Source organism: Microchirus variegatus (assembly GCF_963457635.1).
Source record: "Microchirus variegatus genome assembly, chromosome: 22".
Classification (NCBI taxonomy): Eukaryota; Metazoa; Chordata; class Actinopteri; order Pleuronectiformes; family Soleidae; genus Microchirus; species Microchirus variegatus.
The window spans coordinates 1,076,702-1,092,545 of NC_139823.1; the positions used below are offsets into that span (position 1 = coordinate 1,076,702).

General features: G+C 40.0%; 1 protein-coding gene across 1 annotated transcript in view; it reads right to left on the bottom strand.

The window, feature by feature from the left end:
* Positions 1-15,504, bottom strand: part of ppme1 (protein phosphatase methylesterase 1) — a gene marked incomplete at its 3' end in the record, with an annotated part of 28,942 nt that extends 13,438 nt beyond the window's left edge. Inside the window, exons 1-2 of the mRNA XM_083908254.1 lie at positions 15,310-15,504; positions 10,196-10,291 (exon numbers count right to left, since the gene is read on the bottom strand). Coding sequence (XP_083764380.1) covers positions 10,196-10,291; positions 15,310-15,458 — 245 coding nt within the window. The 5' untranslated portion in view covers positions 15,459-15,504. The remainder of the gene's footprint in view (positions 1-10,195; positions 10,292-15,309) is intronic.
* Positions 15,505-15,844: the final 340 nt, after the last annotated feature.

The window sequence follows — 15,844 nt, forward strand, 5'->3', positions numbered from 1 at the left end:
CCAAATGTCATGAAAAAGCATACACTATGTTTATTGAATTTCATGAAAAAGCATACAATATGTTCAAACTTTCCATTCAATGCATTAATAAAGAAATGGAGGCTTAACTATTTTTTATATGATAATACATTTATATTATAATGTAATAAATATTATGAATAAGTGCTAAATAAACCCATGATATCCTAAATGTGTCCAAATGAGCTCAATAATAAAGAAAAAATGCCTTAAGAGTCATTGCACGAGAAAACCAGGCAGAGGTGGGAAGATGGGGGTCAGCCAAATCGGCCCATACTTTGTATGTGAGATAGGTATGTGGAACTATGAACAGCCATATAATTAAAACCCTCCAGCTATTTTTCGTTATGGAGATCTGGGACCCCCCTCCGAGACCCTCCAAAATCAGGTTATTTACGGCTGAAAAATACTGAAGTTTTGATGGCTACCGTTAGAATTCTGATAAAGATACGGATATAAGTTTTATATTTCCACATAGCATAGGTTTCATTGTTTTACAGACCAAAAGTTGAAGAGGAAGCGTTGAAGTTAAGAGGGTGTGCTAGGGCGTTACCAGAACCAATGAAAGCAGAATTTTCATACCTATGAATTTTAGTCATTTTCAAGGCGCATTATCTGCCCTGGGCAGTGGCTTTGGAGAATGGTTTTACTGTTGCTGGAGAGAGGAACATCTACTGATTCAAAAACAAGCGTCGTAAATTTGGGCCACACATAACGTGGGCCGTGACTGGGGGGTCTTTATGGGGATTTTGGGGGGTTTGGACTATAGTAAATCTAGTAATGACGTCTCGCTACAGGGTAAGTTAGGCCCAGTTTTTTTGTGACAATGTGTGAAAATCATTAAACAATTGTTTTAAAAAGTCTAATTAATTAGTAGTATTGATTTGGGCTCTACATGTGGGATATAACGATACTTTAAATGAATTAATTGGTTAAAATGTAATTAATTTGTGTCAGACATTGCAGGCCTTGGGAGTTTGGAGCTTGTAGCTTGTAGCCAGTCTTATTTATTGCAAAATGCACTACCGTTCAAAAGTTTGGGGTCGCCTATACAATTTTTTCCATTAAAGGTGCATTATGTAATAAATCTAAAGCAACTGTCCATAAAATCCTCCTAATATGTCACAGAGACTCAGGAATAATGTTCATATAACAAACTGAACTCACAACAACAGTACAGACAAAATATTTGCATAAAAAAAAATATTTTGCAAACTGCAAATCATGTTTTGGCATGCGGCGCCACCTACCGCCGTACCAATCATTACAGTCAGTAGAGTCTAAGGTGCCGAGCAACCACGGGTTGCCAGTTACGTCAGAAAACGAAACCTAAAAGACCTCGGTGTTTTGAATTTGAGTCTAGTTTTTTGTGGTTTCTAGCTACACGCTGAGAAACTAAGACAACAAATCGAGCTCCAGTCACTGGTGATTCAAAGTATGGTTCCAAGTGAAATGCCATTATGTACAAATTACCTCTGCTTCCATGTGGCATGTGTGTTAAACGGAAGCTCCGAGTCCTGGTAACCCTTTATGGGGGTCTTTATGGGGATATGGGGGGTTTGGACTATAGTAAATCTAGTAATGACGTCTCGCTACAGGGTAAGTTAGGCCCAGTTTTTTGTGTTGATGTGTGAAAATTACTAAACAATTGACGAAGAAGCTTTATTGAATTAGGAATGTTGATTTGGGCTCTACATGGGGGATACCTGTAAATGATTTAGGCTAATTTTACACATTTTATTGATGTTCTCTTAGCTGCAGACAGCTAAATTATTGTGTACATTTACTTTGAGGTAGATGATAAAAAGGCTCTGCATGGGGGTTACCAGGACTCGGAGCTTCCGTTTAATACACATGCCACATGGAAGCAGAGGTAATTTGTACATAATGACATTTCACTCGTAAACAAGGTAACAAATGGTAAAGAACAATAGGCAATCATGTTCGAAATACGGGTACTTGTACTTTTCTTGATCAATTAAGAGCAGTACAGATATACTAGTTATAGGCATTTACTATAGTATACAGATGGTGTTCATTTATCACCATACTTTGAATCACCAGTGACTGGAGCTCGATTCGTTGTCTTAGTTTCTCAGCGTGTAGCTAGAAACCACAAAAATGTTGGGAAACTAGACTCAAATTCAAAACACCGAGGTCTTTTAGGTTTCGTTTTCTGACGTAACTGGCAACCCGTGGTTGCTCGGCACCTTAGACTCTACTGACTGTAATGATTGGTACGGCGGTAGGTGGCGCCGCATGCCAAAACATGATTTGCAGTTTGCAAAATATTTTTTTTTATGCAAATATTTTGTCTGTACTGTTGTTGTTGGTGAGTTCAGTTTGTTATATGAACATTATTCCTGAGTCTCTGTGACATATTAGGAGGATTTTATGGACAGTTGCTTTAGATTTATTACATAATGCACCTTTAATGGAAAAAATTGTATAGGCGACCCCAAACTTTTGAACGGTAGTGCATTTTGCAATAAATAAGACTGGCTACAAGCTACAAGCTCCAAACTCCCAAGGCCTGCAATGTCTGACACAAATTAATTACATTTTAACCAATTAATTCATTTAAAGTATCGTTATATCCCACATGTAGAGCCCAAATCAATACTACTAATTAATTGGACTTTTTAAAACAATTGTTTAATGATTTTCACACATTGTCACAAAAAAACGGCCTAACTTACCCTGTAGCGAGACGTCATTACTAGATTTACTATAGTCCAAACCCCCCAAAATCCCCATAAAGACCCCCCAGTCACGGCCCGCGTTATGTGTGGCCCAAATTTACGACACTTGTTTTTGAATCAGTAGATGTTCCTCTCTCCAGCAACAGTAAAACCATTCTACAAAGCCACTGCCCAGGGCAGATAATGCGCCTTGAAAATGACTAAAATTCATAGGTATGAAAATTCTGCTTTCATTGGTTCCGGTAACGCCCTAGCACACCCTCTTAACTTCAACACTTCCTCTTCAACTTTTGGTCTGTAAATCAATGAAACCTATGCTATGTGGAAATATAAAACTTATATCCATATCTTTATCAGAATTCTAACGGTAGCCATCAAAACTTCAGTATTTTTCAGCCGTAAATAACCTGATTTTGGAGGGTCTCGGAGGGGGGTCCCAGATCTCCATAACGAAAAATAGCTGGAGGGTTTTAATTATATGGCTGTTCATAGTTCCACATACCTATCTCACATACAAAGTATGGGCCGATTTAGCTGACCCCCATCTTCCCACCTCTGCCTGGTTTTGCCTGGTTTTCTCGTGCAATGACTCTTAACTATTTTTGTCTGTGTTCACTAATAAGTTAAACAGTTAACTTATTATGTAACTATTACCAATCATAGCCAAAGTAATAATGATTGTACTTGTAGATAGTTGTTACATGAATCATTGTACAACATTTGAATGCAATATCTCAGTCTGAGAGATCAGTCTGGAAGATAAAGCCGAAAATGTGTTTTTAGCATAATAAATTAATTAATTTGCTAATTAATAATAAAGCTACAAAGATAGGGATAATTCTCAGGTGGTATGTGATGCCCATGCAAAATTTGAAGCCAATACCTGCAATACCTAATACTAATACTAAGATACAGGCGAAAATATGGTTTTTATATAATTAATTAATTAATTAATTAATTAATTAACTAATTAATTAATTAATAATAATGGTAGACAGCTCAAAATCAATAGGGATCATCTACAGGGGGTATGTGACCCATTAAAAAAATAAGAAAATTTAATGTCAAACGCCTTTCCAGTTATCACGTTAACGGCTAAAATCTGCGGACGCGCGAGACTGATTCCATAATATCCGCGCGCGTTTCTCGCGGATATAATAACCTAAAAAAAAAAAATAAAGGAAGAGGGGGGGGGGTTGGTTTATTCTGTTATCATTTCTTGTCCTTACACTCATGTGTCATACAGTGGTATGAAAAAGTTTGGGCACCCCTGTATACTTTCATGATTTTCCTTTATAAATCATTGGTTATTTGAAAAAGAAAGTTCAGTTAAATATATCATATAGGAGACATATATATTTGAGACGTGAAATAAAGTTTATATGATTTACAGAAAGTGCGCAATAATTATTTAAACAAAATTAGGCATGTGCATAAGTTTAGGCACCACAAAAGAAAACATTTGTGCATCCTCCTTTTGCAGAAATAACAGCTTCTAAGCGCTTCCTATAGCTTCTAATTAGAGTCTGGATTCTGGTATTTTGGACCATTCTTCTTTACAAAACATCTCCAGTTCAGTTTGATGGTTTGCCCCGACACAACTTTGTCACTGATTCCTAGACATTGTTCTCCAGAATCTGCTGATATTGCAGACTTTCTGTAAATCATATACACTTTATTTCACTTCTCAAATATCACTGTGTTTGTCTTCTATATGATATATTTAACTGAAATGTCTTATCCAAACAACCAATGATTTATAAAGGAAAATCATGAAAATTTACAGGGGTGCCGAAACTTTTGCACACCACTGTATTTCCATCATCTGTTTTTGTTGTTTCATGAAAACAAAATATATATACTTAAGAGAGAAGGATCAAAGATAGACACATATTTCTAATATCAAATCAAACTGCCTTGCCGCCGCAGACACTAATGAAACACATTGAAGTGGCTCTGTGGTGTAGTGTGGATGGATCAGTCTATTCCTGAATGAGCTGATGATGTCCTAACTCTCAACTTGTTGCTAAATCATTAGCATCACAGTCAATACTTCATACACAAAGCTTCAAGCACATCAGCACATTTGTGCTGAAGCTAGTGAATAACAATAACAAGAACAAACGTCTCTGTATGTGACCTCAACATTAGTGGCACACGTTACGTAGATGAAAACTCACCATAAGGAGAGAGGTGCTGGTGTCACATCATCATCTCAGACAACTACTGTGTCTGTCCTGCTCTCTTTCTGCCACTGAATAATCATCTGTTGTTTTTGTGACGATGAAATCTGCTAACATGTTAGCTTAAAAGATCGCTATCTTAAAATTCTTAAAAAAAAAAAAAAACTTTTTTCATGTTTTACTCGTTTTGCGATGGGCCGACTTGCGCCCCGTTTGTCTGTGGCGGGTCACATATACACAACTATACACATGCCATACAAGACAGGCCCCGCAAGTAGCTAGGGCCATGCTCGAAAGGCAGAAAGGCTGCCCAGTTTGGTCCGCAAGTCTCCAGATCCAACGAGGACCCAGTTAAAACACTGTGAGACACAAAAGTTAAAATTGAGTCTGGGAAACCAGGGTTAGCCCGCCAGAAGCAAGGCTAACCAACAAGGCCTCACCTCTGCACCACAAAAAGCACACACCGGTTACCAGCCTCCTAATCTTCACTATCCTCGTCCTCATCATCATCTTCTCCAGATCCTTAATCCCTCTCTTTGTGTTCTTCCTGTTGAGTGAGGATGTTGCAGCATATTCCATCATTGCCTTTGCAAGAACAATAACTGGTACAGGCCAGACCTGCAGCTACACAGCTACACTTTGTTGATGTGCAGGATTTCAACCCGACTTTGTAACCACAGCTAACGATATCTAACAAAGCCGGAGGAGCAACTGGACTTGAATCTTGGGTGGGCATAATCAGTTACTGTCCTTCCTTTAGGCCCATCTTCTTGTCCCATCCAAACAAAGTGGTATCCACAGCCAATGGATCAGCCTGGTCTGCTGCTTTCCATAAGAGCATCTGTAGGTGTGCACGACTTCCATGAAGCTGCATATTATGCTCTGTAGGGGGTAGTGTCTTCAGAGCAGGGGCCTTGTGTTCATTCGGTAAATGTCATACCGAGCTGCATCCAAGGTCAGAGGGTTCCTCTGAATGTACAGAGCCAGAAAGAAAGTCCTTGTTGCTTTGGTGATCTGTAAATCTGTGGCTTCTGCCTCTCCAATATAGTGGAGAAGCTTGCCAGGTACAACTCTCATAGCCTTGAGCCGATACCTTCCCCTTCCCAACAGGATATGAGGTGGTATCACATCCTGAAAGACCATGCATGGCCAGAAAGGAACAACATTGGTAACCCAGGTTCTTTGCAGTTGCATTCATGTTGAGAACAGAGCCACTCCATTTTTCCATCTGTGCCATCATAAAGAATGCAAACAGTTGAAGCCCCATGACTTACAGCATCCAACATGTAAGATGTAACCGATATATCAGCCTCATCATGAGTGTCAATGCGGTCAGCTTTACTGACCATCAGGATCTTACCTCCTACATTGAACGTACACAGGAGTTGGCTCAGCCTTCACTTGTTGTGCTTGTTTTTCAAAACTTTGTTTCAACTAGGTAGAGGTGCAGTCAATGAGAGCTAGGGTTAGGGTCAGTTATGTTGTACCAACAATTCTCGTTCCTTAACATTTTGGTGTTTTGTGATTAGCTTCTTCGCTAGGGCTACGAGTTCAATAACGGCAGCTTCCTGCTTTAAGGGAGACATGCTTGTTTGTGAAACTACTGCCTTTGTTATTTATACATTTTTAAATGTTTCAAGTCCTTTAAAACTAGTAGTGGTGCAACGGATCATCATTGGTCCGTGATCCGTTCGGATCAATTATTTTCGGTTCGGCACACGCATGATCCGCGGATTGATTTATGAAAAAAAAAAACTTGTGCGCATGTTCAGTCCACACACAGCGTGGTCATGGCGGGCGGAGGAGCTTGAATGCCCCGCGTCATTTAAATCCCCTGCTTTGGGGGAAAACCGTGACGGTGTGTAGGCACTGTGGCACAAGAAAGAAATTTGAAGCGACACACTGACATGAGTGAAAACGAAAGCTGCTCAAACACCACTTATCACCGCAGCATTTAAGCAGCCCCTTGCTGCACAATCCGACCGGGCTAAAGCTATCACAAACACTATCAGTGTGTTTATAGGTGCAGACATGAGGCCATATTCAGTTGTGCAAAACGAGGGCTTTAAACACATGCTGAAAGTGCTTGATCCATGTTAAGCCCAATTTATACTTCTGCGTAAAGTGCTCTGCGTAGGTTACGCAGAGACTCTGCGCCGACGCAGAGCCTGTCGAAGAGCCTCTACGTCGTCTCCGACTGCACAAAATATTTTTTAAGTGTCCGTCACTCCGTCAAGGGACAACGGAGACGGCAAGAGCTGCGATTGGTCCTCAGGACAGGCCGAGTGAAGCTGCTCTGTGCCGACTCACAGTTGCACCGAGCGTCTACAGACGCGGAGCTGATCCCCGCAGTAACGCCGCTGCCAAACTATAAATATGTCATATCTTAACACACACAGCACATGTTTAGACTCTAAATGGCCAATTTCTCGCCTCAAATTATCTTAAAACTGTGTTCCGTCACACAGAAAAGTGAGAAACGGCTACTGTTTCAACAACAACAGTCTTTCTCTCTCTTTCTTTCTCGGACGCCATTGCTCACTGTAGCCTGAAGCAGAACAATCTTGCGCAGCGACCCCTACTGATCGGGCGGGAAATTGCAGCGCATGTCCGTCACCACGACGCAGAAGTATATAGGCTCGAGGCGTCGCCGTGGTGACACAGACGGATAACGCAGTCGGAGAAGTATAATGTGGCCTTTACAACAACCCGTCTGGAATGGAAGATAAAGAGGTCCACTACTTTTGATGTTGCAACTTTAAGTTGTTTTTCATTAATTGTGTTGAAAAAGAATATATTATGCCTTGTGCACTTTAAGTTGATTTTATATATTTTAACTGAATAATTCAAAAGTGTTTGTCTATTTTTTTTTTTTGCTGATCCGAAAAATGATCCGATCCGTGAGTTTTTTGATCCGTTGCACCCCTAAAAACTAGACTATTCTCCCTTGCTTTACAACATGCTTGTTACAACAGCTAGCTGCAACAGCTTATTTGCATAAAAACATGACCGTAACACAAGAAATGTAACAAATTTAGGCTATCAACATTCACATCTAAGAGTAGGAGCTGTTGTGATTCTGAAATGTGAGTTTATTGTGTTCACCATGAAAATAACCTTTAATTTCATCCGAAAAATAAAAAAATGTCTCTAAACTTATCCAAATGTGTTATACAATTACCATTTTGATGTCTGATAGTCCCAGAATTGAATTCAGCATCCTCTAAAACCTCTTAAAATAATATTGTAGAAATTGTTCACACAGTGAAAAATGTGGTCAAATTGATGAGGTTCGTGAGGCGAGGGAGAGGGCGAGCTACCGCGGCCGTAGCAGACGAAGCGGAGAGAGTGGAGGCGGGACTTCCGCTACAAGTAAAGAGACGCTTGATTTGTTCTCTCGCGTTTGTCCTTACAGGCTCCAGTAGAAACATGGTGTCTCGCTGCTAACAGTGGCTATGCAACCGCGGCCCGCGACCATGTTATTTTACATGACTTTTTGAAACACTACGAAAATGAAACAAAAACTATTATACAGCGACTAGACAATGCAGGAGCACATAATATGTATAAAAAAGTGGATTTTGGGTTATATAAACCCATAAATACTACACATTGTCCCTTTAACCTTAAAACTGTTAATTTCATTAAATCATTAACATAATGTATATCAAAGCATTTCACTGCTTTCTCTTCCCCATCCCTTGCCACTCCTGTCAGGGCTCATGCAGCATGACGAGTCAGGCTTTTGCACTCGTGTGGTAAGAATGCAGTTCAGTTGCGAGGCGCATGATGAAGTTTCACCGTGTCATCAACACGTTTTGTACAGTAGTGGGGCATTGATTAAACAGCCCTTTCCTGAGTAAGGCGCCGCTAATTAATGTAGTTTTTGGTTGATTCATATAGACATTAAAAATGCATAAATGAAACAACTAGCAGCAGTCGCGGTGATGTCTTCAAGGGGCAAAAAAATAGACATGTTACATTATTTATAACCAGGGGTGTGATTGGCAAAGGACAAAAAAAAGGAAAATATACAGTGCACCTACCATGAAGCGACTGCATTGTATCATTTCAAAAATTAAAATAAAGTGCAGTAGCCTACATGGAAAAGAGTAAAACCATGTTAAAAAAATGTAAATGCTCTTTCACTACTCACAGAGACTTTCATCTTGGTGAGATGGCCTCAGTGCCACAATTTCCATCTTGAAGTGAAAGTGGTTGTTGGATTTAGGAAATGTTAGTGTCTCATGGTCTCACATAAAAAATGGTCAAAATGGTAGTTCTATTGTTAAACTGGAAATTAGGTGGTGTGTTGTTTTGATTGAAATTCACCTACACTGCAAAATTAGCAGAGGAGAAAAAAATCTGTGCAAATGGTTGCTTCCTGTTGTACCCTGGATTTCCACTGGGCGCATTACAGCAGTGGGACATCAGTGGCACGGTCACCGTGGCTGAACACTTCCATTCTAATCAATGTGAGCATTTCCACCCGACGCGCTGTGGCACGTCTCAGCAGCATCCCAGAAGTGGCTCGCCACATCGTATCGCTATCGATAGGTAGCAGTTCTATTTTTACCGTTGTTGAGTCGCGTCAAGCTCAACAGAGCAGATTGAACCAGACAAATCAAAGTAAAACACTTCCACCCCCTTTCAAAATAACACACAATACGCAGGTCATATGGCCTATCTATCAACTTCACATCAACATTACATCGTAACCGGTGCTACCAGGTCAACAGTCAATTGATCAGAGTGTCTCAGAGAGTCATAATTTACGACGAGAGTCTGATTGTTGAAGTGGAGAAACATAAAATCACTTATGACACCAGATCAACAGTTCTTCCATGACGGAGAACAAAGAAACTGTGTTGCTGTTTCCTTTATAATCACAGTCTATCGCGTGATCTCGCGAACTCGCGTCCGTTCAGGATTACCGCGTGATCTTCCATGAATACCGCTGGCTCCCAAGGCACCACTGCCCTGCAGTAACGCACCCGGTGGGGATTGACGCTGGGCAGAGGATGGCGCAAAACCGCACCGCTGATTGAGGAGAATATATTGAAGTTATTGAATTAAATGTATTTGCTTACTTCTGTAGGTAAAATATGTGTCCAACAGCCTGTTAAAATACATCGGAATGGCCTCTACTTCTTTAAATTTTGTTGTGCATTGTTGTTGTGTGGCAAGTTTGATGATGACACAGTAAGTAAGGAAAGGGTTGAATATGACTGATTTGAATAATGTGTGTGATCAATTATATCAATAAATCATGCAGAATTTATGAACAAGGATATATCTTTGCTATTCTCATTTTCCACCTCGACGTCTTCAATGGTTTCAAAGTACTGACTCCAGGGCAGGGGGTTGAAATCTCTCTTTCGTCCAGGTCTGTATTGAAAAACGCACAGAGACAAGAAAAATGCTGTAATTTAACTACATGTATCAATTTAACATTATCTTTTTAATTTATGATAACACACTCTGTATAATTATAAAATAAAAAAATACTTTTAAGGACATTGACTAAATAACCGTTAAGAATTATCTTCTTTTTCAATGCTGGCACAGTTAACATGTATGTTATTTGTGTAGCCTTTATTTGGCAATGAAAGTGATGTTCGAGTAATGGCAGGAATGTTTTATAGGCTAGATTTGTTGCCAATAGGATGGTTTGTCATATCAACTTGGTAACTCTGACAGACTGATTGGAAAACAGAAAACGATGAGGTTTTCTTTTTTTTAAGATTTACTGTATATATTAGCAAATAATTAGGATAGGAGTTTATTTATTTAAAACGGGGACAATGCACAAAAAACATTAATCTCGTAAAACAAGAAAAAGAAATGTATTGAGCCAGGTTATAGGAATTTTGCTAGTTTCCGCCTGTAGTCCCTGGGCAGTTAAGGACAGATGAAAGAACCACAATATTAAAATCGTTGAGATATGACAGTATAAAAAATGATGTGCTGGCCATAGTGTTCTAAAAGTAGACAAAACAAACAGAACAGAAAAAGGGAACGAGAGCACCAGGGGCCCGTTCCACAAAAGTAGGATTCAGATATCCAGGATGAATGATTGAGCCTGGTTCAACGAATCCAAAACAAGCGTGTCCAGGCTCAGTTGGTTCCACAAAGACCGAGCCAGGATGATCGGACACGGATTCATCAAGCCAGGTGAAACCTATCCTGGATCAGTGCGTGTACACAGCTTCCTTAAATAGACCTCGCTGTCGATCACAGATTCTCAGATTCACCATGACAACTGCGGCGTTCTTTTCGTCCTCGGAGGCTGAAATCCTCATGGAGGAAGTGAAAGACCAAATCAAAAAGAAATGAAACACGATAATAAACCAACGAGAAAAAGCGAATGCCTGAATGCATAAGTGCGGAAATACACGTCAATTCCTCCGCCGAAACCGTCACATTTACGATCCAAAAGGTTATTTAACATCTCCGATAACGTAGTTGTACTTTGATAATGAGTTGAAATTGTGAGTGAAAATGTGTAAATCTCACCTGCTTTAGATTGTAAAATACACTTTATGTGTGTGAGCGCGTGCATATGCGAGCGTGTCTGTGTGCGAGCGTGCGTGTGTGCGAGCGAGTGTGTGTCTGTGTGCGAGCGTGCGTGTGCGAGCGTGCGTGTGCGAGCAAGCTTGTGTAGTGTGTGTGCGCGCGTGCGTATGCGAGTGTGTGTGTGTGTGTGTGCGTGTGCGGTGTGCGTGTATTATATACAGACCTTTTAATGTGCATTCATTCATATTTTCTATAATATTCTTATGTTCTATAATATTCTTATGTTCTATAATATGCTTTGAATTGGTGCTTTATGTCTTTGCAGAGACAGAGTTCAGTTTTGAAAGGAGCTGATTTGCTTGCTTTGATTTATCCTTATTCAATAAAGCATCGTGTTACTCTTTGATGTGTTTTTAAATTTCTATCGTGTGTATAAATATAAAATTATTATTAATTATTTTTGAATTATTGTAATCAATGATTACAAATGTTTAGAGGCCCGTTCCACAAAAGTAGGATAAGGGATTAAGCCGGGCTATGTTGCTTATCCTGGCTTAACTTATCCTTGATCTGGTTCCTCAAAAGCAGGATAGGGGAAAGCAGGATATGTTATGACATAAGTTACCATGGAGATTTATCCTGTGGCCTTAGCCTGGTCTGGAGCAGGCCAAGTTCCAGGATTTATTAAATCTCATCCCTCATCACAGCCAGCAGTCACCACAAAAGGAAACTAATAGTTATTCCACTGTCCACTACACTATGTTTTCACATTCAACTATACCCACGGTCATTATCTAAACATTTGTAATCATTGATTACAATAATTCAAAAATAATCAATAATAATTTTATATTTTTACACACGATAGAAATTTAAAAACACATCAAAGAGTAACACGATGCTTTATTGAATAAGGATAAATCAAAGCAAGTAAATCAGCTCCTTTCAAAACTGAACTCTGTCTCTGCAAAGACATAAAGCACCAATTCAAAGAATATTATAGAACATAAGTAAATTATAGAACATTATAGAACATAAGAATATTATAGAACATAAGAATGAATGCACATTAGAAGGTCTGTATATAATATACGCACACACACGCACGCACGCACACACTCTCATACGCATGCGCGCACACAGACACGCTCGCATACACACGCGGTCACACTCACAAAGTGTATTTTACAATCTAAAGGAAGTGACATTTACACATTTCACTCACAATTTTAACTCATTATCAAAGTACAACTACGTTATCGGAGATGTTAAATAACTTTTTGGATCGTAAATGTGACGGTTTCGACGGAGGAATTGTCGTGTATTTCCGCACTACATACGCATTCAGGCGATTGCTTTTTCTCGTTGGTTTATTATCGTGTTTCATTTCTTTTTTGATTTGGTCTTTCACTTCCTCCATGAGGATTTCAGCCTCTTAGGACGAAAAGAACGCCGCAGTTGTCATGGTGAATCTGAGAATCTGTGATCGACAGCGAGGTCTATTTAAGGAAGCTGTGTATGTACGCACTGATCCAGGATAGGTTTCACCTGGCTTGATGAATCCGTGTCCGATCATCCTGGCTCGGTCTTTGTGGAACCAACTGAGCCTGGACACGCTTGTTTTGGATTCGATGAACCAGGCTCAATCATTCATCCTGGATATCTGAATCCTACTTTTGTGGAACGGGCCTCAGGTCATGAAAATGCACTACAGAGCTTAGCCCAACAGCACACTCTCTCTTATTTTACTATAACAGTCCAACTATCCCCATATGCACCCATCTCTAATAACCACACTCACACTTGTATTAATACCCATACACATACATAATCTCATAACTAAGAAATGTGTGCAAGCTTGCTTACTCAATAACCAGCGCTTTGATAAGCATGAGAATGTGTGGGGATTTGTACATCGGATAAATTATGTGGGAAGGGCATTCCACTGACTCATGGCCACACATGAAAAGAAAGAGCTACCAAATTGAGTTTTACGTTTTGGAATGCTACACTCACCCCTCGTGACAGATCAAGTTACTCGTGCCATGATGCAGTTACTCGATCGAGTTAAGGCCACATTATACTTCTCCGACTGCGAATGCGTTATCCGACTGCGTCACCACGGAGACCACTCGAGCCTTCATACTTCTGCGTCGTGGTGACGGATACGCGCTGCAATTTCCCCCCCGATCAGTAGGGGTCACTGCGCAATGTTGTTGTGCTTCAGGCTACAGTGAGCAATGGCGTCCGAGAAAGAAAGAAGAGAGAAAGACTGTTGTTGAAACAGTGGCCGTTTCTCACTTTTCTGTGTCCCGGAACGCAGTTTTAAGATAATTTGAGGCGAGAAATTGGCCATTTAGAGTCTAAACATGTGGTGTGTGTATTAAGATATGACTTATTTATAGTTTGGCAGCGACGTTCTCAGCGGGGGTCAGCTCCGCCTCTGTGGATGCTCGGTGCGCACTATGAGCCGGCACAGAGCAGCGTTATCTCGGCCTGTCCTGAGGACCAATCGCAGCCCTTGCAGTCTCTGTTGTCCCTTGACGGAGTGACGGACACTTAAAAAATATTTTGTGCAGTCGGAGACGACGCAGAGGCTCTACGACAGGCTCTACGTCGACGCAGAGTCTCTGCGTAACCTACGCAGAGCACTTTACGCAGGAGTATAAATTGGGCTTGACTCATGCCATGATGGCATGATGCAATTTTTTCGCGTCTGATACCGATATCACTAACTCAAAATCTACCAGATACAAAAATAAGATGATGTTAATAAAACGGCTTGGCATTTAAAATAATATATAAATACATAAATATTCTTCTCCCACAAAGAAGCAATACAAGCCCACAACATGACTCGGTTATGCAACTGCTGTTGCTGATTTTTGTTTACATTTATACTGTCTGTAAATAGATTTTACACTTATATCTGTCCGATATACATTCCAGTAATTTTGACCAGTATTAGAACAATACCGATACTGAGATTCATATAAGCTCATCCCTGCAAATAATAATGCTCAACTCGTCATTGGAGCAGAACAGCAGATAACGCTACCATCAACTATCATGATTGTTTTTACATCGTCAGTGATTTTTTTTATTCATCCAATAATTATATGACTGTTTAAGCTTATGGACAAAAGTTTATTACACTATTTCTATTTTACAGTAGATTGATTGTTGTTACCTTATATTGGCTATAATGAGAACAATGTTGGCTTGGCAAAACCTCCAGAATCCCCTGATGTCACGAATGACTAAAACAGAAGCCTGCTACCTCCTTGACTTCTGTGCTGGTGTCCTATTCAACTACTTTTGTGTATGTTAATTTATTTTGCATGTGAATCTATTGTGACAATAGTATGAACAATATTATGTTAATTTCACTAGAGAAAAGACTATGTATCTTCTGAAGAAAGATGCTGGGAGAAAAATATATATATCGGTATAACAGCCAAACCACTTGTGATAGATATCAGCAGAAGACCCTACATGCATCTAACTGTAGGAAGTTGTTACCACTATTGTTTGTTACATTAATGGATGCTATACACCCAATTCCTGCAGAAGACCTAAAGCTAATCATATAGGGATTACTGTGACCACAATACAATCAATTATCACAGATAACCGCTCTAACATTGCTGTATCATAAGCTAATATCTGGTCAGCTAAAACAATATTGATTACGCGTTTTGATATCCAGTAGCTTTCAAAACAAGTTAACTTAGCTAACGCAGCCAGTTTCACTGTTATTTAAACTACGTGTGAGAACACGAATCCAGCCTGTTGTTTTATGAAACGAGGATAAACTGGCGTGCTTGTGAATAATGTCGTGATAGAAAAGACGAGACGAATAACAGCGTGTAATTAAGACGCCAACTCACCCCATTTTCATTTTTGAGCTGGACTGAAAACCACCAGCTATAGGAGGTCTGGAAGCTAACAGATTCAAATGCAACTGTTTCTCCATGTTGTGGAAAGCAGGCTCGGTTTGTGTGTGCCTTTTAATGTCTCCCCCTATCATTCGCAGCATATGATTTTTCGACGACACCAGCAGTGACGCTAGCAGTAGCCACACATATCAGTTGAGGCTAACAAGCTTTAGTGGAATGCTAACGGCTAGATGTCCGTTTCCACTCTTCTTCGTCTTTCGTTTTACGGCGGTTAGCATCCATCTATAGGTGCATTACTGCCCCCTTTTGCTCTGGAATGTGAACCAGAAAATAGGCCACCATCACAACATATATTTTCCCCAATTATATCCTCCCTTATATCCCTTAATAACTTAACTACTATTCTGACTTGTGCTTGCTCCCTCATTTCCATTACCCCCTTTAAATTAAATGATTGATCTCCTAATTTCCCTAGATTATTTTTCATCATCTACATGCCCTACACCTCAAAAGTACATGTTCCACA